The sequence below is a fragment of the Hemitrygon akajei genome, chromosome 31 (assembly GCF_048418815.1).
Source record: "Hemitrygon akajei chromosome 31, sHemAka1.3, whole genome shotgun sequence".
Taxonomy (NCBI): Eukaryota; Metazoa; Chordata; class Chondrichthyes; order Myliobatiformes; family Dasyatidae; genus Hemitrygon; species Hemitrygon akajei.
In genome coordinates, this window is record NC_133154.1 from 13,712,155 (window position 1) to 13,734,779 (window position 22,625).

The following is a 22,625-nucleotide window of genomic DNA, read 5'->3' on the forward strand; positions in this document are numbered from 1 at the left end:
CACAGAGACTGGAAATGCCAGGATCTGGAGCAACACATAAACGCTGGAAGAACTCGACTGGAAACGCTGACTGCCCATTTCCCTCTGCAGATGCTGCCTGACCTGCTGAGTTCCTCCAGCTATTGTATCCTGGCCCGGCTGCCACACACTTTAGGAAAGATGTTATGACATTAGAACGGGTGAAAGAGATGCACTCAAATGATTGCCGTGCTGATGAGACGTTACAGGGATTGGGCTGCAGAAAATGGGGTTGCCCTCCTTGGAAAGAAGGGATTCAACACACTTCTGACGTGAAAATATTTGAACTCCTGAAGGACACAGACAGAACAGATAGGAAAAAACTGTTCCCACTGGTGGAATGGGCAAGAACCAGGAAGTACAGAATTAAGTTGCTTGGCGATTTAATCAGAAATGACATGAAGAAAACCTTTTCTCCCCATATATATGTGTATATATAAACACAGCAAGTGGAACAGCTTGCCAGCAGTAGTAATGCAAGATTGATTCAAATGGAAAATTCTAAAAGGAGCTGGGCAAGTATTTGACAGAGGGGAATTTGCAGAGCTACGGGGGAAAGGTCAAGATGGGTGCTCTTCTACAGAAAACTAGCAAATATGACAGGCAGAAAGGCCTCCAGTGTTGTTCGGTTTGGGCAATTCCAGGCTGTGTAGGCCTATCCTGGTTCTAGGTTTCTTCTCTGCCAACTCTTTCTAAACTGAGAAGGATTTTGCAATGGTTAGGCTGCACCTCTGAAGGGGGACTCCAATTTCCATGACGGACACCTACCGTGGATTCGAGCAAAGCTCTTGACGATGATGGCACGACCTCCCAGGTGCCGAGGTTCGAGGGCTGCGTGCTCACGGCTGGAACCCTCGCCGTAATTCTCATCACCAATCACCACCCAGTTAATACCTTGTTCCTGGAGGAAAGGGAAGAACAACTTTATGCTTTGCTCTTTTCCTGGGGGAATAAACTAAGCTGGTCACCTCCGAGTGAACACATTTCTTGATGATTCATTACGCAACCTTTATTTAATTAACTCTCCCACTTTACCCCCCCTTGGGAACATCCAAATAGTTAGGAAACTGTTCCAAAGAACAGAAACGCGATTTTTGTGGAATGCTCGTTTGTTTTCTGGTTGTTGGATCGGTGTTGGGAATATAAAGATCAGCTTTATTTGTCACATTAACATCGAGACATAGTGAAATGCGTCATTTTGCATCAACGACCAACATAACTCGAGTATTGTGCTGGGGGCAGCCTACAAGTATCGCCCCACTTCTGGTGCCAATATATCATGCCCACAACTTACTAACCCCATCCTAACCATACACGTTTGGAATGTGGGAGGAAATGGGGAGCTCCTGGAGGAAATCCACATGGTCACAGGAAGAACAGACAAACTCCTTATAGACAGCGGCAAGAATCGAACTTCATTCGGTAATCACAGGCGCTGTAAAGTGGCTGTCCTAACCGCTATGCTTCCTTTCCACACCTTTATAAAATTTTATGATTATAAAAGGCAAAATACTGTGAAATATAAACACAAAATTCTGAAAATCATTAGCAAAAGGACTTCAAAAGTCAAAGTTCCAGCTTGGCTGGTTCAACTTTGAAACCCACTGAAGATAGTACCGAAGATTCCAGATCAATCCTGGAGATCCAAAATTAAACGCATCCCAAATTCCATTCCCTTCGCTGCTCCATCCGCCACTTGCTGGGACGGAATGCTGCCCTTTCCCCGGCTAGATGCCACACAAGCCTTCACATTCATCAAAGACACAAGGGATTGCAGACATTGGAATCTGCAGCATGAGCCGCGTGAGGAACTCAGTCCGAAACATCGCCTCTTCTTCTCCCCCACAAATGCCGAGTTAGACGAAGGGTCTCAACCTAAAATATCGACTGTCCATTCCCCCCCCCCCCCCCCCCACAGATGCTGTCTGGCCCGCTGAGTTCCTCCAGTAGTTAGCTTCTTGCCCAGGTTGTGCATTGCTGACAGGGAATTAATGTGGCTGCCTGTGCCGATCACTTTTCTCTTGGCTCTCTAGGACCCTAGCTCAATGCAAAGTATCTGATTGTTGCCCGCCCTACACAAGGAAAGCAGCCAAACCCATTCAGCCCCTCTAAACCATCAATGAAAAAGACTCTCCCACCTTGTAAGCACGTGCTGTGTCAGGCACGGATCCATATTTGTTGTTGAGGTGGTTTTTAACCTCATTTGCTTTGTTATTCTCGATGTTAATCGCTCCGATTAGCAGGTTATTGGAAATATTATCGAGGTGGCCACGGAACTTCAGCCAAGGCCCAGCAGCAGATATGTGATCAGTGGTACATTTCCCTTTCACCTAAAGCATGTGGAAAACAAGAGTTATGACTAGGGGGAAAACAAATCGTACAACAAATCCAAGATTCAGTAGTTAAAAGCCAGATAGTGAGCAGTAGGTTTCTAATCAGAGGTCAGGGATCCAATTTTCACTACTGAGGGGAAGAATTCTGGGGCAGAAGTACATTTCTTTGATTTCAAAAATGTCCCCTTCATTCCTAGGTACAGAAGAGGCAATTTATGTTGTCTGCTTTTATTGAAAACTTAAAACTGATTGATCATATGCACCAAATAAGCTATTTATTCTCTTCACAGCCTGCAGCTCTAATGGCATGTCCTTCTGAAACTTGAACTCAATTAGCATCGACTGATGGATCTGTGCTTTAAGGATTCAGTTTGGTCTGAAAATTTCATTAGGGAAACTTAAACTGTGGAAGGTCCAGCGACCTCCCTTCCACCAGGCTAAGCTGGTCCCAGACCAGAGACTCAATGACTGGAGAAATCAAACACGATCAGCAAACTGGAATAAATATAGCATAAAACGCTTGCATCTTTCTACAGATGTACCGTGAAGAACCATTCTAACTGGTTGCATCACTGAACCAATGTAACTGCCTTCAATAAAAGACGTGCTGCATAATTTAAGATCATAGGGCCAAGTCAAGTCAAATCGAGTTGAGTTTATTGCTATATGCACCAGAATGATGATGAGGTACAAGAACAATGAAAAACTTGCTTGCAACAGCATCTCAGGCACGTAGATTCAAAAAACTGTTTATAAATGATATAACACAGCAAGGAAAGAAAAAGGATGTGCAAAACAAGACCTTATGGCAGAAAAAAAAGGAGAAAAGTCAATGGTGGTGAAAGAGGTGTTCTGTTGCTGAGGTAGGAGGTGTTGGATGTAATTGACACAAGGAAGCTTGGTGCAGCCATGCAGAAGTTTTGTTGTATTCGTGGAGGTGGGGTGGGCAGTGACCACAGCCTAGCGTCCTTCTCCATGTAGCAGGCCCTCAAATACATCATGGTGCTTTGTTTACGGAGGAAATATGAGTGATATTGATACTTTAGAAACACAGAAAACCTCCAGCACAATACAGGCCCTTTGGTCCACAAAGTTGTGCCGAACATGTCCCTACCTTAGTAATTACTAGGGTTACACATAGCCCCCTATTTTTCTAAGCTCCATGTACCTATCTAAAAGCCTCTTAAAAGACCCTATTGTATCCACCTCTGCCACTGTTGCCAGCAGCCCATTTCACACACTCACCACTCTCTGAGTAAAAAAGTTACCCCTGACATCTCCTCTGTACCTACTCCCCAGCACCTTAAACCTGTGTCCTCTTGTGGTATCCATTTCAGCCCTGGGAAAAAGCCTCTGACTATCCACACGATCAATGCCTCTCATAATCTTGTACACCTCTATCAGGTCTCTCATCCTTTGTCGGAGAATTTATTGGACTGACGGCACAAAGAATGTGGTGAATGACATCTCAACTATACTTACTGTGTAAGTAAAGACCCGCCCGGCGAGAGGGACAACCAGTGTTGGAAAGCTCACATAAAGTGCTGCAGAAGCCTTTTTGACGAGACCAATTAATTCAGCAATAATCGGTCCTTGGAATAGGACAGCCGGTCACAGTCTCCTACAGTAGAGTAGGACTTGCATCAAATCCGTAACTCACCTTAATCAATATGCGCATGTCCACCAAGTCTTTCTTGTTCCACTGATCAAATGGTGTCAACAGCTGCAGCCGCTGGCTCTTTGGGCTGACGTTCACTTCAATACCCTTGGGGTGTTTTGGTGGGTGCTGATACGTATCCTGGCCTGGATCAAAGTCCTTCAGGACAGAAATAAGGTATTAACAGTGACCTCTTAACATTCTACATCCTCCTCTCTCCCCATCACACCCCGCTAATAATTCTCCCTAAAGACGCTGGCCATTGGCTGGAATAGAGGCACGTTAGAGACCGAGTTCAGTCCTGACTTCTGGTGCTCTGCGTGGAGCTTGCGTGCTCTTCCTGCAAACAAGTGTGCTCCACACTGCCCAGCTTCTCCCCACATCCCAAAGATGTGTGGGTTGGTAGCTGATTGGCCACTGTAGATTCCCTTGATGTGAAGATCAGGGGTAGAACTTGTAGCAGGCAGGAAGGGGAGGGTGGTGGTCGTTGTTTATTTAATATTTCAGTAATATTTTGAGTAATCTTGTAAATATATTGCTTAATTAAGCATCCTTGTCCGCATTTCAATAATTCATTACTGTGTAAATACGTGAATCGCATACATGATCACGCTACCACGTGATACCTGTGCACTTCGCTTAAAGTAAAACATGAAGTTAGACTCACATTTTGGACTCCTGTGTCTTCCTTTGAACTAATTGGAAGATACAAAACATAACAGTATTTGATCAGAATGTAGGGAGAATCAAATAATGGGATTAATGTAAAAGCATGGTTGGGGCTGGCAAGGACTTGATGGGCCGAAGAACCTGTTTCCATACTAGGGAGCTGCCACCACTGAACAAGGTGTAACGACCACTCAAACACGTTGCAGATGCTTTGTTTAAGGAGGGAACATGGATGGCGTTGATGCTTCTATGACTAATTTGGCGTGCACGCACCAGGGAGACACTGGTCTCCACTCCAGTCAGTCAGCCGTACACCTATGGTCAAAGAGTATGTGGTACGTGCTGCTTCCCTCTATTGCGGAGGGCTATGCTGTGCCCGTTCATCAAGAGCCTGTGGACAGCAGACGGAAGTGAGTAGCTGATCAGGGGAAATTTCCTGCTCTTTTCTAATTAGGTACTCTTAGCTCCGAGTCTCTCTGTTCTACAATACTATCGCTGCCGTTGTGGGAGAAGGGACTTGGGAGTCCTCTTGCAGGATTCCCTAAAGGTTAATTGCAGATTGAATTGGTGGTGAGGAAGGCAAATGCAATGTTGGCATTCATTTCGAGAGGACTAGAATATAAAAGCAAGGATGCCATCTTGAGGCATTTTAAGGCACTGGCGAGGTCTCACTTGAAGAGTTTTGGACCCCTTATCTGAGAAAGGATGAGCTGACATTGGAGAGGGTTCAAAGGAGGTTCACGAAAATGATTCTGAGAATTGAAAGGCTTATCATATGAGGAGCGTTTGATGGCTCTGGGCCTGTACTTACTGGAATTCAAAAGAATGAAGGGGAATCTCATTGGAACCTATTGAATGTTGAAAGGCCTTGACAGAATGGATGTGGAGAGGATGTTTCCTACTGCGGGAGAGTCTAGACCAGAGGGCACAGCCTCAGGATAGAAGGAAGCCAATTTAGAACGGAGATGAGGAGGAATTTCTTTAGCCAGAGAGTGTTGAATTTGTGGAATTCATTGCCACAGGCGGCTGTGGAAGCCAAGTCATTGGGTATACTTAAGGCACAGGTTGATAGATTCTTGATTAGTCAGGGCATGAAGCGTTACGGGGAGAAGGCAGGAGATTGGGGCTGAGAGGGAAATGGATCAGACATGATGAAATGATGGAGCAGTCTCGATGGGCCAAAAGGCCTAATTCTGCTCCTATGGTCTTTATGATCTTACTCACTTGGAATTAAATTCCATTCATTATTTTTTGTCCACTTCTCCCAGTTGGAAACTCCCAGTATCAGAAATGGTATCTAGAACTGGAAGCCCACAAGCAGAAAGGAGGTTAGATAAGTTTGGCTTTCTGCCAAGTAAGTGGCTGAGGAATGGCAAGTGGAGCTTAATTTAGCTAAGTGTGCGGTGTTGCACTTTGGAAAGTGAGGTCAAAGTAGGCCTTTCACAGTGAGCTGGAGAGTGTTGTCGAACAGACCCTGCAATTGGACCACCAGGTAGATGGGGCTGAGAAGGAAGTGTCTGGCACACTGGTCTTCAGTCAGAACACTGAGTATAAAAGTTGGAAGATCAAGGTGTCGTTGTACAAAATATTGCTGAGGCCACACTTGTCGTATTATATTCAGTTTTGATCACCCACCCAGCTATAGGAAAATGTTATTAAACTGGAAAGAATGCTGAAAAGATTTACGAGGATGTTGAGGGACTGAGTTACTGGGAGTGCTTGGACATGCTCAGACCTTATCCCTTGGAACATCGGAGATTGAGAGATGCTCTTACATGGATAGGACAAATACGTTCAGTGTTTCTCCCCCACAGTTAGAGAATCAAGAATTAGAGGACATAGGTTTAAGGTGAGGGGTTCAAAATTTAATAGGAACTTAAGGGGCAACTTTTTAATGCAAAGGGTGGTACGTCTATGGGAAGAGCTACCAAAGACCTGAAACATCTCCTTTATACAATGTTGATGTGTTTCAGAACCTCACTGCTTTCTTCTCTGAACTCTGTAGCTTCCAAACCATTCTCCACAGTAACGACAGATGAGCAGTATTCAGCTGAGCAACTTTGACAGACACTGTAGGACCTGCTGAGTTCCTCCAGCTTGTTTGTACGTGTTGATTTGACCACAGCATCTGCAGTGTACTTTGTGTTTACTGTAGGAGCCATGTATCTGTTTTCTATCTTCACTGTTTTCTGTGTTGCACCTTTGTTACGATAGTTAGTTACATGGGTGGTAAAAACTAGGAGTTTAGTTACGTATTCATGCCTTACCTTTAGCTTGGTTAGTTCAGTTAGTTTAGTTGGAGTCAGTTAGAGTTACAGACAGCCAGGTATGTGTTGACTGCTAATTTTGTTTAAGCATTGTTTAATTATGCTTAATATCACTTAACTTTGCTTAAAATAATTTAATTATGTTTAATTACATTGAAGAAAACTTCAGTATGTTTCATACGCTAAGAATGTTTGTTTGGTTATATCACTAGTTTTAGTTTCATCGCCTCAAGATTGTTTGTTTTGCCAGTTATTTATTAAAGGATCGAATATATGCTTCGATTTCATTATTGTGTTGGATCAGACCTGCAAGAGGACCACAACCTTGTTGTGAGTTTCTGGAGATTTGCACACCTCAATGACCCAGACAGCTATGTTCTGGGGTCAGGGCTTTATGCTTTGGCTCTTGGTAGGGTCACCCATGCCATACAGGTCAAAGGGTAGAGGCCAGACTAAGAGTGGTCCACGGGTCCTCCAGGTTCGGGGGTTCAGCTCAGGCCTGATAACCCTGACTGGTTAAAACAAAACTGTTACGGAAACAGCAATGAGGAATCCTTCTGCATCTGAGTACGAGTCTCTTCCTGGGACTTGCGTGACTGACGGTAGTGATAACCACGAGGAAGCTACTGACACGATGAAGGAAGCCCTGAATCCGGCCAGAGATGGAGGACATTCACTGCTGCCCTAAATGTCAGTGGCAGTTTTAAAAAAGGGTGTTGGTTTATCATAGATAAACCAATTTATCATAGAGGCTTGTGAATTTTTAGACACCTCAGCCCCTTAAGGCCATGGACACTCAGTTGTTGAATGCATTCAAGGCTGGGATCAGTTGAGTTTTGGGCACTAAAGACATCAAAAGACTCGAACTGAGGTGAAGCCAAAGGCCAGGTCTTGCACCAATGCTACTGCAGCAATTTAGTTTTTAAAAATTGAGATGGGTTTATAAACTTCTTGTGACCTTCCCACAGGCCAAACAATCTGCTGAAGTTGGGAGGAACTAAATTATAAACAAATTCACCCTGTAGCTTCCTAGACTGCCCAGAAATAGTGTTACGTACCTTGGTGGGCAGCTCATCGGCGCTCGGTGCCTTCAATTTAAACTCCTTCCCGTCAGCTCCAACCAGCGAGTCACGCTCGGGGTCAAATTTCAAGGTGCCAGCAATGGATAGGGCTGTAACGATCTGAGAAGAGAAAAGCACAATCACTAGGCTTCAGCTTCTGCACCAACCTCAGCATTTCACCAGTTCTGATGCTACTCAGAGAATCAGTCCTAATCAGCCGGACAAGAGTAGCATGGCAGTAAACATGGAACACACTGCTCGGCATCTACGTGGAGGAAAAGAAGTGAGACTTAATGAAACACAATAGATTCTCCCAATGCTGGAAATCCAGAGTAACACACGCACAAAGTGCTGGAGGAACTCGGCAGGTCAGTAGCATCTACCAGCAGCAACGGAGTTGAATTTTTCGGCTGAAGGCTCTCAGCCTGAAAAGTTAACTATCCATTCTCCTCCATAGATGCATCCTGACCTGCTGCATTCCTCTTGTAATTTGTACTGTGAGATTTAATAATCATTCTGGTAATCAATCCAGTTACATTGTCCTTTATCAGCACATTACTAGAACTTGAGACTACATTTTTTTGCCAGGTAAAACTTCAGAGATTTTTTTTTTTTACACGGCTGCAGATAACAATCCAAGAAAATCCTGTTCGTGCCACCTTCGCGTCCATGGGCACAGCATACCCTTGCCTACTTCCCCCTCCCCCTCACCCCATTTCAGGGCGCGGAAGCTAGCTTATGCATCTGTTACAAACTTAGTGTATTACAATGCAGGGCCCAGCAACTCATCAGCCAGAGATTCAGATGTGTTTTGTTTAAGTACACGACATGTTCTGCCTTTAAACTCTAAACTTACATTCCCACCTCACCAGTTCCTTTCACTTTTAACCTTGAAAAGGGCTCACATCTTATTAATTCTGTGACCAAGTTATGAGACAACTAATAAAGCAGCTATTGTCCAGTTAACTAGACCCAGTTCACAAGCTAAAACAGTACTGACTGCTGCAACTCTCACAAATTGTTGGAGGAACTGTGACAAACCCGATGAAGAGCCTCGGCCGGAATAAGGACCATTTATTCCCCTCCATAGAAGCAGCCAAGGAAGGCATAACTGTTTGTAATGTGCCTGGGACATGAAGCGTTTGTTTCACTTCAACTTGAGAAACTTTCTGGATTGTGTATTTTTGAGAATTACAAAATCAGCTTCCATCATTTCAACCAGATGATTTGTGTTAGCTTTACGGGGGCCGGTGGGGGGGGGTTCTTTTGGATCTGTTTCAGAACGCAAGAAGTGAGCTTCTGCTTGTAAAGGTCTCACCGAGACAGAAGGTGAGCAGCTTTCTCTGATTTGATGGATCGAGGAGGAGAGGTGTATTATTCACCAATTATCAATACCAGGCATGACCTATTCCTTGTTTTAATTTAAGTGAATATGACTGGATGATTGAGCCAAGTTACATTCAATGAGATGTCAGGCACCCGCTGTTTTTCACCCTGGACAACACAGGTTCTGTGCATCCAGCTCAGTACCGGTGCTCCGAGTTTGGGTAGGAGGCAGTGTCACTGCACTCTTTTCCCATTCCTGAGCTCACTTCTGGGTACGAGTGCTTGATGGCTCTGGGCCTGTATTCACTGGAATTCAGAAGAATGAGGGCTGATCTAATTGAGACCTTTCGAACATTGAAGAGGCCACAGTAGGGTGGATGAGGACAGGGTGCTTCCTATGGCACAGCCTCAGAATAGAGGGGCATCACTTAGAATGGAGATGAGGAGGAATTTCCTCAGTCAGAGAATGGTGAATCTGTGGAATTCATTGCCACAGGTGGCTGTGGAGGCCAAGTCTTTAAGGCAGAGGTTGATACGACTCTTGACTGGTCAGTGCCTGAAAGGATATGGGGAGAAGGCAGGAGATCGGGGCTGAGAGGGAAAATGAATCAGCCATGATGAAATGGTACAGCAGACTCAAAGGGCCAAATGGCCTGATTCTGCTCCTATATCATTTGATTTTATGTTATGTGGCATAGTCAATACAAAGCTGCTACATCCCAATACATATATAAGCTAGGGTGCCAAAGACGTTTCCATCATCATCATGTGCTGTGTTGTATGACATGGGTGATCACAGACTTTCCACGACCATGATTGTTCTTGGCTAATTTTTCCACTGAAGTGGTTTGCCATTTCCTTCTTCTGGGCAGTGTCTTCACAAATGGGTGACACCAGCCACATCGTCAATCCTCTTCAGAGATGCCTGGCGTCAGCGGTCGCATAACCAGGTCTTGTGATGTGAACCAGCCGCACATACTTAACCATCCACCCCCTGCTCCCATGGCTTCACGTGACCCTGATCAGGGGTGTTTGGGGGGAGGGGGGACTAAGCAGGTGCTACACCTTGCCCAAGGGTGACCTGCAGGCTAGCGGAGGGAAGGAGTGTCTTACACCTCCTTTGGTAGAGACATTTCTCCACCCTGCCACCCAACAGTACTGTATATTGGTTAAAGTAGGAAGGTGGTTGGGAAACACAAATAAGAGTACGGTACTTATTATTAGCTCAGTCACATTAAGTGTTATTTGGTAACTGGAAAGACATAACAACCAGTACTGTACGAAAGACTCAGGCACTCTAGCTATATATACATGTGCCTAAGACTTATGCATTATACTGTACACATACATCCTGATACTTATAGTCTTCGACTGACGGGAATAACTGCACTCTCGCCCTATGTTTGCAGGACGTGCAAGGAATGCGGCACTTCTTACTGTAACTTACAGTTTTTATTACATATTGCAATGTACTGTTGCCTCGTAACAGCAAATTTTGCGACATATGCCAGTGATATTAAGCCTGACTCTGGGCTTGTTTGAACATTAAATGAAACACAAAGTTGTGTTCTATGGACTTTACCTCAGGTGATGTGACAAAGGCATGGGTAGCAGGGTTGGCATCATTGCGCCCAGTGAAGTTCCTGTTGTAGGAGGTCACAATTGTGTTCTTCTCGCCTTTCTTAACATCCCGCCTTGATTGGAAATTAAAACAAAAATATAGAAATAAGTAACACTCAAAAGCAAAACTACTGGAAGTACCAAACATCTGAAATAATATGCTGGAAGCACTCATGACCTACTGAACATTTCCAACAGTTTCTGGTTATATTTTAGGCTTAACTATGGCTTGCTATAATACCAATTCAAACGGAGTGCCCATGCCAACACAATCTTGTCGAAAATAAGGGGAACCAACTCTCCCAACTGAATTTCCCTTATTTGCCACACCCTTTTCGAGCTTCAGTTTCATTGCACCTTCCAGACGGGCGTTAAAGCGACGTGCAGGATTGTCTCTGGTGATTGACAGGGTCGAGCAACACTGCGTGGAGGAGATCTATTAATCATCTTTCCTTCAATATCATTCACTTCAGGAAGTGGGTTCTGCATCAATGGTGCTGAGATGGAGATGGCTAAGAACTTCAAATTCCTAGGTGTAAATAACACCAACAACTTGTCCTGGTCTATCAACCGACAATATGGCCAAGGAAGTTTAGCATTTCCCCAATAGCCTTCACCAGTTTTCACAAGTGCATCCTATCTGGATTCATCACAGCTTGGCATGGCAACTGCTCTGCCCCAAACTGCCGAGAGTTGTGAACATAGTCCAGAGAGTTGTGATCACACAAACCAGCCTCTCCTCCACTGACTCGTGTTGCCTCAGGAAAACAGGCAAAATGATAAAGGAACCCCCCCCCCCCCAACCATTCTAGCCATCTTCTCTTCTCCCTTACACTGTCAGGCAGAAAACAGATCCCACTGGGCTTAAATAAAAGTTTTATCCCATTGTTATAGGACAGTTGAACAAATCTTTTGTACAATAAAGTAAATTCTTCATCTCTCAATCTGCTTCATCATAGCAATTATACCTTATTTATCTACCTACACTATACTCTCACTCTAAATGCAATAATATATTAATGTATTGTTTTGATTTTCCTTTTTTACAACCTTAATGTACTTGTATTTCAAGGTTCAAGGTACATTTATTATCAAAGTATGTATGCAGTGTACAACTCGGGGATTCATCTTCTCCAGACAGCCACGAAACAAAGAAGCCACACACAAAATGCTGGAGGAGCCATCTATGGAAAAGAGTAAACGGTCGATGTCTTGGACCGAAATCCTTCATAAGAACTGGGGAAAAAAAAGATGGTAAGCTAGAGCAAGAAGGTGAGAGGAGGGGAGGAAGAAGTACAAGATGGTAGGTGAAACCGGAACAGGGTGAGGGTGAAGTAAAGAGCTGGGAAATCGATTGGTGAAAGAGATAAAGGGCTGGAGAAGGGGGAAATCTGACAGTAGAAAGTAGAAGCCCATGGAAGAAAGGGAAGGGGAAGGAACACCAGAGGGAGGTGATGAGTAGGTAAGGGGATAAAGTTAAAGAGGGAAACGGGAATGGGAATGGTGAAGGGGGTGAGACGTGCGCTCAATTACTGGAAGTTTGAGAAATTGATGTGCACGCCAGACGGAATGTAAGATGCTGCTCCTCCACCCTAAGTGTGGCCTCATCATGACAGTCAGAATGAGAGTGGGAAGTGGAATTAAAATGGGAGATCCTGCTTCTTCTGGCAGATGGAGGGTAGGTGCTCGGCGAAACGGTCACCCAATCCATGCCGGGTCTCACCGATATACAGAAGGCCACAGTGGGTGCACCGGATACTTAATTCTAAAAAGAATCAGAGAGCTTTAAAGCCCTCCTGATGGGGGGATGCGTGTGTATAGGGACTGGACATCCGTGGTGTAAATGAAATGACCAGGGCCAGGGAATCTGAAGTCATTGAAAAGATCCAGAGTGCGTGAAGTGTCACGGACGGTCGAGATATGCAGACATATGTTCAGTGAGGCAGGATCAAGCAGAAACAATGGGTCTACCTGGACAGGCAGGTTTGTGGAATTAGAAACGGGAGGTGCGGAGTGAGGGAACGATGATGTTGGTAGCAGCAGATGGGAGATCCCCAGAAGCAGAAACTGTTCAAAGAAAAAACATCAATCCCCAAACAACTAGCACGTCAAAACCCCAAACCCCAACCCCACACTGCCTGTAAAGAAATAAAACATAAGTATAATCTCTCTACCTGTCCCACTGTCCAATGCAGGGCCCACATGCATTAGCGAGAACAATCCCACCGACATCCCTCAGAACTTGAGCCTGTGAAGACAGAAAGTACTGTTGAGTGTGGAAAGACTTTGTCTCATTGTTCATTCTCAGAACAAAGCACTCCCCACCCCCCCCCCAGAAAACCTCTTTGCCTCAAGCTGCAGAACTGAAAACGAGGCCAGTCACCCATCCACAAAGAAAATTTCTGTTCTGCAAATTCATTGATTGGCCCTTTCTATTACACTCCCAACTGGGGAGCTCGGGATTGTTACATTCTTTAACGCAGTAAAGAAGCTGCCTCCAGCTTCTATCCCCAAGAGGACCACAACTTTGTCGTATGGTTTGAAGGTTTGTGTGTCTCAGTGACCCAGGGAGCTATGTCAGGGCCTTGCTTTGACTCTTGGTAGGGTCGCCCATGCCAAACAGCTCAAAGGGTAGAAGTCAGACTAAGAGTGGTCCACTGGTCCTCCAGGTTTGGGGATTCAACTCAGTGCTAACAACCCTGACTTGGTCAAAAATCAATTGTTACAGAAACAGTAATGAACAAACATTCTATATCTGTGTACAAAGATGGAGGACCTTCAGTGGTGCCCTAAACACCAGCGGCATACTGGGCAGTAAGCAGGTATACCACATCTGCAACCCCGTGCAGAGTTGCCTGATAACTATTAGAGCGCTCTGGACAAAATATAAATACATTTAATCCATCTTTCTTGCCCTTTTCCCACTATCCACCTCTTTCAAAAGACGGTACGAACTGCTCAAAAGAATTCTATACCATCGCTTTTGGAAGAGTTTATTAAATGGTGATATAGAAGTTACGCAGACACGTGAGACTGGAGCAAAAATCAAACTGCTGGAGGAACGCTGCAGGTCAGGCAGCATCTGTGGTGGAAAGTGGACTGTTGGCACTTTGGTTCGAGACCCTTCATCTGAACTAAATAATTACGTGGAGACTGGTCAGTCCTATGATTCCATCCAATCTGAATCTCAGTGAAGTACTGAATCTCAGTGAAGAATAAATAAACAAGCAAATCAATTATATATATTGAATAGATTTTAAAAACATACAAAAACAGAAATACTGCATATTAAAAGAAAAGTAAGGTAGTGTCCAAAGGTTCAATGTCCATTTAGGAATCAGATGGTAGAGGGAAAGAAGCTGTTCCTGAATCGCTGAGTGTGTGAGGGGCACCTAGGCGTGACTTGAGTAGCAGCAGTACTCTCAATGGATATGATTAAATATTTCCGCTTCAGCCTGTTGCAGCTAAAAAGGACAACTGCTTCCAAGTCAGTACAGTCAACAAAGACGTCTTAATGTGTTTAAGTGAACTAGTTATACACTCACGTATCCGTCCCTCTCGATGGTCGCACGGATCTGCTCGGAGCCTGGTGTTACAGTAAACTGGGACTTGCATTTCAGCCCGTGGTCGATCGCCTGTTGAGCCACAGCAGCTGACCGGCCCATATCCTCGTAACTGCTGTTGGTGCAGCTGCCGATCAGGCCTGGCAAGACACAAACAACGGCCCGTTTTAGTACAGGTATCAAAGTATCAGATCAACAGTTCTATTTCTCATTTACGACCCACTTTATACAGCCTGTTTAAATATTAAATTGTAAGTTGGCTCATTATTGTCACGTACCAAGGCAGAGAGAAAAATTTGCCTTGCATACCTTTCACACAGATCAATTCATTACAAGACGTAGCTGTGGTACCGTGTACGTCTCAATTCATTACACAGTGCATTGAGGCAGTAACAGTTAAAATAACAGAACACAGAATAAAGTGCTACTGTACAGAGTGCAGCACAGGTAGACTGGAAGGGGCAAGGTCACAATGAGGTAGATCGCGAGGTCAAGAGTCCATTTCATTGTGTACCAGAAAACATTCTATAGTCTTATAATATCGGGGTAGAAGCTATTCCTGAGCCTGGAGCTATGTGCTTTCAGGATTTGGTACCTTCTGCCCAATGGGAGAAGGAAAAGAGAGGATGTCCAGGGTGGGTTGGAACTTTAATTATGTGACAAGAAATGTAGACAGAATCCACAGAGCGAAGGCTGTGCTGAGTTGTGTCTATAATTCACTGTGGCCATGAGCAGAGAGATTGCCACAACGAGCTGTGATGCACCAGATAGTATGCTATCTATGGTGCATTGATAAAAATTAGTGAGGGAGTTGGAATTATATCAAAACTGATCAATGTCAAGGTGTTTGGTAATCTTCCACATTCACTGTCCCTTAAGTGTATCAGAACGGCAAACTCACAACCCGTCCTCCAGGGTGCATCAATGGTTCAGAAATATATCCAGGAAAGGTGAAAATTACTCTAATTCCTGCATTGGTTACAGTGGACAACAACATAGCTTGAAGGTGTTGCTTGCTCAGAATGTTTTTTTCTATTTATGATAAGTTTCTTGAAGCTGAACACAAACATAATTTCCGGAATTTGGAGAAACAAGAAATTAACTTTTATTGAATATAATGCATTTAATTGCATAATGGTGCTGACGCTTTGCAGTAGTTCAACTAAACTAAAAATGTTTTGTTGATGATTTTCGTTCATACTCAGTGTCTGAGGCTTCTTGTTTAAGTATTCAACAATAATCAGCCAGCATTGATGGATTCCAGTTGCCCAGATACCATTTCTCCATGACCGCAATGTCCTGGTGAAACCTTTCACCGTGCTCGTCACTAACTGCACTAACTGCAAGATTTGCAGGGACGAAGTCTAAATGGGAATGCAGAAAATGAATCTTCAGTGACATGTTGCACTGCATGCTTTTGTACACTTGAAGCATGTTGTCAACCTGCGGCACGTAGTTTGGTGTTTTGTAGTTGCCAAGAAAAATTTTCAACAACATCCTTGATCGCCTTCTATGCGACTTTCTCTGGTCCCACTAGAAGTTCTTCAAAAAGCCTTCCTTAATCTTAGCATCAGTTATTCTGACTTGAATTATGAATTGAAATAATAAATATAGGCGATTTTTAAAAAAATAGTGCATGCTAGGGAAATTTCATGGTGATTTTCATGATCAGCAGCCCAAAATCCATTAAGATACACCCAAAGTATTTGGGATGCAAGATCTTTGTTGTCCAGTGATATTCGTACACATTAAAGTACAGATCTAATGCAAGTGTACACGGCACCTTAGCCTGATGTTTTAAGTTATTTTCTTCCCACATTCCAAATCCATATGGGTTATCAGAATCAGGTTTAATATCACCGGCACGTGTCGTGAAATTTGTTGTTAGTAGTTTAATTGGTCACATGGGTGGTTGTGTTACCATGTTGTATCTCTAATAAAAAACAAATTGTCCACCAATGCTTAAAGGTGAAGCTGATACGTGAACATGACAGACAGACAGACATACTTTATTGATCCCGAGGGAAACTGGGTTTCGTTACAGTCACACCAACAAAGAATAGTGTAGAAATATAGCAATATACAACCATAAATAATTAAATAATAGTAAGTAAATTATTCCAAGTGGAAATAAGTCCAGGACCAGCCTATTGGCTCAGAGTGTCTGACACTCCGAGGGAGGAGTTGTAAAGTTTGATGGCCACAGGCAGGAATGACTTCCTATGATGCTCAGTGTTGCATCTCGGTGGAATGAGTCTCTGGCTAAACGGACTCCTGAGCCTAACCAGAACATTATGGAGTGGATGGAAGACATTGTCCAAGATGGCATGCAACTTGGACAGCATCCTCTTTTCAGACACCACCGTCAGAGATAATAGGTTATGGTCCCAAAAGCCTGCAGCACCACACTGAAGGTAAAGCTTTAATGTTAGAGAGGATTAAACAAGTCTCTGTAACCTTGCTCCAAAAAGATGCAAGACAGGTACGATAAAAGGTGAAGGTAGCTGACGAAGGAACAGAAGGATTGCACCTGCATATTTTGACAGCAGCTGGGGAGGAAATGTCAGAGACATTATGAATTATTACAGAGAGAACATAGCCCAGGACAGGCAGACAGCTTATGCAATGGCATTATATAAAAACAAATAGAGGTAGAATGAGGCCAACCAATTACAAGCTGATGCACTGAATCCAGACATAGAAAGATAATGACATCCTGTTACAAATATTGAAGAGAATATGTAGTATGGAGACAGGCAGTCTGCCCATCTAGTGCTAACTGCTCCACAACTGGCCCTCCTCTTTTCCTACTGCACCTCAACCTATCAGCATACTTAAAACCTGTACCTTCTAACACATCTGTGCTAGGTCCATCCAGCACTGATGGTTCTGCGTTTCAGGGCTGCCAAGTAGTTAACAGGAGAAATGGAGAGGTCCTCAACCAGCCTTTGCCTCACTCCCATCAGGCATTCATCCTCTGTGCCTCGACCAGTCCATCAGATGAACACTGAGCAGTGATCAAACCTGCGATGGAAGTCTTTCCAAATTTATAATGTCAATAAGATCAGAGTATTATGGGTAGTTCTGGGCCCGTTATCCAAGTAAGGATGTCATTGAAAAGGGTCCAGAGGAGGTTCACAAGAATAATCCTGGGAGAGAGAGTTAATATACAAGGACTGTTTGATAGCTCTAGGGCCGTAGTCGCTGGAGTTTAGAAGAATGAAGGTGGGGGGGGGGGGGGATGTCAATGAAAACCAACAAATATTGAAAGGCCTAGATAGAGTGGACATGGACAGAATATTTCCTATACTGGGGGAGTCTAGGTCCAGAGGGCACAGCCACAGAGTACAAGGACATCCCTTTAGAACAGAGATGAGGAGAAATTTCTTTAGCCAGAGGATGGAGGATTGTGGAATTCATTGTCACAGACAGCTTTGGAGGCCAAGTTATTGGATATATTTAAAGCAGAGGTTGATAGGTTTTTGATTAGTTAAGGTCTCAAAGGTTACGGGGAGCTGGTGGGAGAATGGTGTTGAGAGTGATAATAAATCAGCCATGATGGAATGGCAGAGCAGACTTGATGGGCCGAGTGGCCCAATTCTGCTCCTATGTCTTAAGATCTTAATAGAAGAGATACAAAATATTTCTATTTTCCTTAAGTGTTTTGATAAGACTGCACATAGTAGGCCAGCAAGTGTGAAACCAGGGCACATGGCTAGCTAGTAAATAGTTAACATAGGGCAAGGGTCAGCACAGAACCAGAGGTAGATAGAATCTGCTGTACACAGGGATTACAGAGCTGCTACCACTCCTATTCACCACTTACCATAAAAACTGTTGCACAACTCATTCCTCACTTAAGAGGAGCTCAGTCTAAGGAGCTCACAATACATTTAGTTTTTTTCACTATAACATAATGATTAATAATGCTTCTCAGGTCGGTAGGCCTTGACCAGTGATGCTGGGACCCCAGCAGTTCCTGACCTATTCCTACATTTATGACCTTTGCTGAGGGGACCAAAATCCTTCTCCAAGTTTGCTGATGACACTAAACTAGTTGGCATTGAGAGTATGGAGGAGGAGTAAGAGATATCCAGGAGATACAGACAAGCTGATGGTCAGACGGAATATCGTGCGGAAAAATGTGAAGTAATTCATATTGGTACACAAAACAGAAATGCAATGTACTTACTTAAATGCAAGAGAAAAATTGTTTATATTGGTGTGCCTTTAAACAACTCATTGAAAACCAACATGCAGGCTCAAGGAATGATCAGAAAATGGAGAGTTAACTTCTGTTAGAAGGTGCATCTTTCAAATTTATATCGGCTCAGTTGTAGTTCATTTGAAAAAGTGATGGATTGATTTCTTGATCTCAGGAGCTACAGAGAGATTGCAGAACAACATCCCACAATCTCCATCAGCACAGGTGCATCACAAGACTGTGTGCTTAGCCCCCTGCTCTACTCGCTTTACACAATGACTGTGTGGCCAAGCACAGCTCCAGTGCCATATTCAAGTTTGCTGACAACACCACTGTCACTGGCGAATCAAAGGTGGCGATGAATCAGCATATAGGAAGGAGACTGAAAATCTGGCCTAATGGTGCTATAAAAACAACCTCTTACTCAAAGTCAGGAAGACCAAGGAGCGAATTGTTGACTTCAGGAGAAGAAATCCAGAAGCCCATGAGCCAGTTCTCATCAGAGGATTGGGGGTGGAGAGGGTCAGCAACTTTAAATTCTTCAATGTTATTATTTCAGAGGACCTTCTCCTGGGCCCAGCTCATAAATGCAATTACGGAGAAAGCTGCACCTCTACATCTTTAGATAGGAATCTACTGAGATTTGACATGACATATAAAAATCTGAAAACTTTCTATAGATGTGTAGTGGAGAGTTTATTGACTGGCAGCATCATGGCCTGGTACAGAAACACCCTTGAATGGAAAATCCTACAAGAAGTAGTGGATACTGCTCAGTCCACCACGGGTAAAGCCCTCCTAACTATTGAGCAACTACATGAGACACTTTGGCAGAAGAGCAGCAACACCCTACCGAAGGGTCTCGGCCCGAAACGTCGGCTGTACTTTTTTCCATAGATGCTGCCTGGCCTGTTGAATTCTTCCAGCATTTTGTGTGTGTAACTCACTTTCAATGACTCTTCATCTCAGGTTCTCAATATTTATTGCCTATTTATTTATTTGGTTTTTTTTTTGTACCTGCGCAGTTGGTTGCCTTCTGCACTGTCGATGAACATCCAAGTTGTGTGGTCTTTCATTAATTCTGTTATGGTTATTATTGTGTAGATCTATTGAGACTGCTTACCAGAAAATGAATCTCATGATTGTATATGGTGACATATTTGTAGTTTGATAATAAATTTACTTTGAACTTTGAGGAAAAAGGAAGATCAGGAAGATCAGTGTAAGACAGAGCAGGCCTAAAGGACTAGCTACACTATTGCTAATTCTTATGTCCATGTGCATTAAAAAGACAAATAAATTTAAGTTTTAAAATCCCATTTGTTCTACTAATAATGCACAGCGATATGCTGAATGTCACTGCTGCAAACAAAGTTGGTTAGATGGAAACAAGTAAGACATCAATCACGAGTTTTGAAAATTAAGTGTCTGCCCCACAAGGTAGACGGGAATACGTACTCCCGGTGTTCAAATTGCCCAACTTTCTTTCAGCTCCTTGCAAAAAAAACCCCAGAAAGTGCACATGCATGCCAGGTGTTGCAGTACATGAACAAGATGGAATTGTAAAAGTATTTTCAAAATTCACAAACAAAAATAATCGACACTGAGGAGGACTTTTACTAATATGCAGAATGGCTATCAAATCAGCCAACAACTTTTAATGTAGTTGAATGTGAAATGATGCACCTTAAGAATAAGCAGAATATGTCATTCCTGGAAAAGCTGCAGGATAGAAAACTAAAACAAACCTAGGGGTACAGTTATACATTCATCCATCCACACATAGAGTTTACAGCACAGAAACAAGGCTTTTGGCCTAACTGGTCTATGCCATTTATGCTCAGCATAAGCCTCCTGCCATGCCCCACCTAATGCAATTGTTAACCCTTCTATCCCCTCCCAACAGGCAGCCAGAATCAGCAGCTCATCCGTGACACCAGCTGTCACAATCCTGACACACAGGACAGGCTCCCAACAGAAAAGCAAAAACCTGCAGCTGCTGTAAATCCGAAACAAAAACCATAAGATATAGGAGCAGAACTAGGCCATTTGGCCCATTGAATCTGCTCCGCCATTTCATCATGGCTGGTCCATTTCCCTCTCAACCCCAATCTCCTGCCTTCTACTCGAATCCCTTCCAGCCCTGACTAATCAAAGGAACCTTTGATTATCAACCTTCGCCTTAAATATACCCAATAACTTGGCCTCCACAGCCGCCGTGGCGAAGAACTCCACAGGTTCACAACTCTCTGGCTGAAGAAATTCCTCCTCATCTCCATTCTAAATGGACGTCCCTCAACCTCCGCACATCCACTCTATTGAGGCCTTTCAACATTCGATAGTTTCCATAAGATCCCCCCTCATTTTTCTGAATTCCAGTATATACAGGCCCAGAGCTATCAAACGAATGATAGTGGGGCTTGTCAGCAGGCAGATTGCACAGTGTTAATGTGGAATTTGATCAACTCCTCAACAGATGCTCCTTGATTTACTGAGCACACTCACCATATTAATTCCGAAGTGCCAGATGTTTGGTCACATTGAATATGCAGGCAACCTTGGCTCATCAGAGAGAAAAGGAAACATGAAGGAAAGGTCCCTTTGCTGGGGTCGCAGTTGAGAAACAAAGACCAACAACTGTTTTTTGTTGTCTGAATAAGGTTTGTGCTAAGTGCAGAATCTCCTGATTAAAATAGTCATAGAAAATTACAGCAGAGAAACAGGCCCTTCAGCCCATCTAGTCCATGCCAAACTATTTAAACTGCACCGGGGAAGTCAAGAGGTACAAAGTACAGTAATATTTCAATAATCCAGCATGCTCAGGGCTTTAATGGTGCACACTGGCAAGTTTTCCACACAACTTTGTGTTATTTCCATTACTATGTCGAAATACTTTTAATTATAAAATAATCTAAAAAAGTGAGAGAAAAAGGAGCACAAAAAAAGGCCTAGTGAATGGGAAGAGTACACGGGAACTGGACTCTCCAGTAAATGGCAAAGGACCATTTATCTAACACTGAAATAAAACTCATGAAATTGCAAATTCTGCATGATTCGTACAGCTGTACCTGAGTAAGATGGTATAATTAGCAGGATTTGCCACCCACTGGTTTTTAAACAGCTTTGTGGGCCAAAGGGCCTGCATTGTGCTGTAGTTTTTCTACGTTTCTAAGCTGCTTAAAAAGGGAGTTAATAAGGTGAAGGTATTTTAAAAAAACAGCTCAATTGCAGTTCAGAGATCCAGGTCAAATATATCCTCTGGTGTTTTGTACCTTGGGCTAACACATATTGAAGGACCTATAACATCCGGTGCATACAGTGCCCTCAAGTCCGAGCTAACTGGCCACAAACACATACTGTGGGACTAAAATGACTGCATTTGACTATTCTGTTGACAGAATACAGCTGCATTTACTGAACACTGGATTCGAATCGTAAGATTACATGAATATTCATTTTGTGGATGACAATGGCATCACATAACTGCATGAAATGGAGGTACGAAGGGGAAAAGCCAGAATGGGAGGCAGGTTTGACACTCAATGTTCAAAACGACAAGCTGCTGCGTCTTATCAATAAAGCATCGATCACTCACCACAGAGTGAGCAACTTGAAGTGTCGTCATAAAATGAATCTCAAGTCTTCATCTGAATGGGACCAGAACGCCCGAGTTATAAGGAGCTGTTAGCTAGGCTGGATCTTTGGCTTAGGAGTATACAAAATCATGAGGGGTATTGGTAAGGTAGAGAGGTAGTCAGATCCCCAGGGTTAAGGAGTCCAAAACTTGAGGGCATCAATAGAGGATAAGAGCAAGAGATATAGTACCCTAAGGTAGACATATCCACAAGCCATATCCATGAGCAGCAACAAGCTACTTAAGACTCTTCTACACCAGTAATCGAGACTG

At 43.6% G+C, this 22,625-nt stretch overlaps 1 protein-coding gene across 1 annotated transcript in view; it reads right to left on the reverse strand.

Moving 5' to 3' along the window:
• The window catches only part of aco2 (aconitase 2, mitochondrial), a 69,522-nt gene that overhangs the window by 8,553 nt on the left and 38,344 nt on the right, over positions 1–22,625 (reverse strand). The window contains exons 10-16 of the mRNA XM_073033925.1: positions 14,497–14,654; positions 13,126–13,199; positions 10,914–11,025; positions 8,003–8,125; positions 4,012–4,167; positions 2,157–2,348; positions 787–919 (exon numbers count right to left, since the gene is read on the reverse strand). Of these exons, the coding sequence (XP_072890026.1) occupies positions 787–919; positions 2,157–2,348; positions 4,012–4,167; positions 8,003–8,125; positions 10,914–11,025; positions 13,126–13,199; positions 14,497–14,654 (948 nt within the window). The remainder of the gene's footprint in view (positions 1–786; positions 920–2,156; positions 2,349–4,011; positions 4,168–8,002; positions 8,126–10,913; positions 11,026–13,125; positions 13,200–14,496; positions 14,655–22,625) is intronic.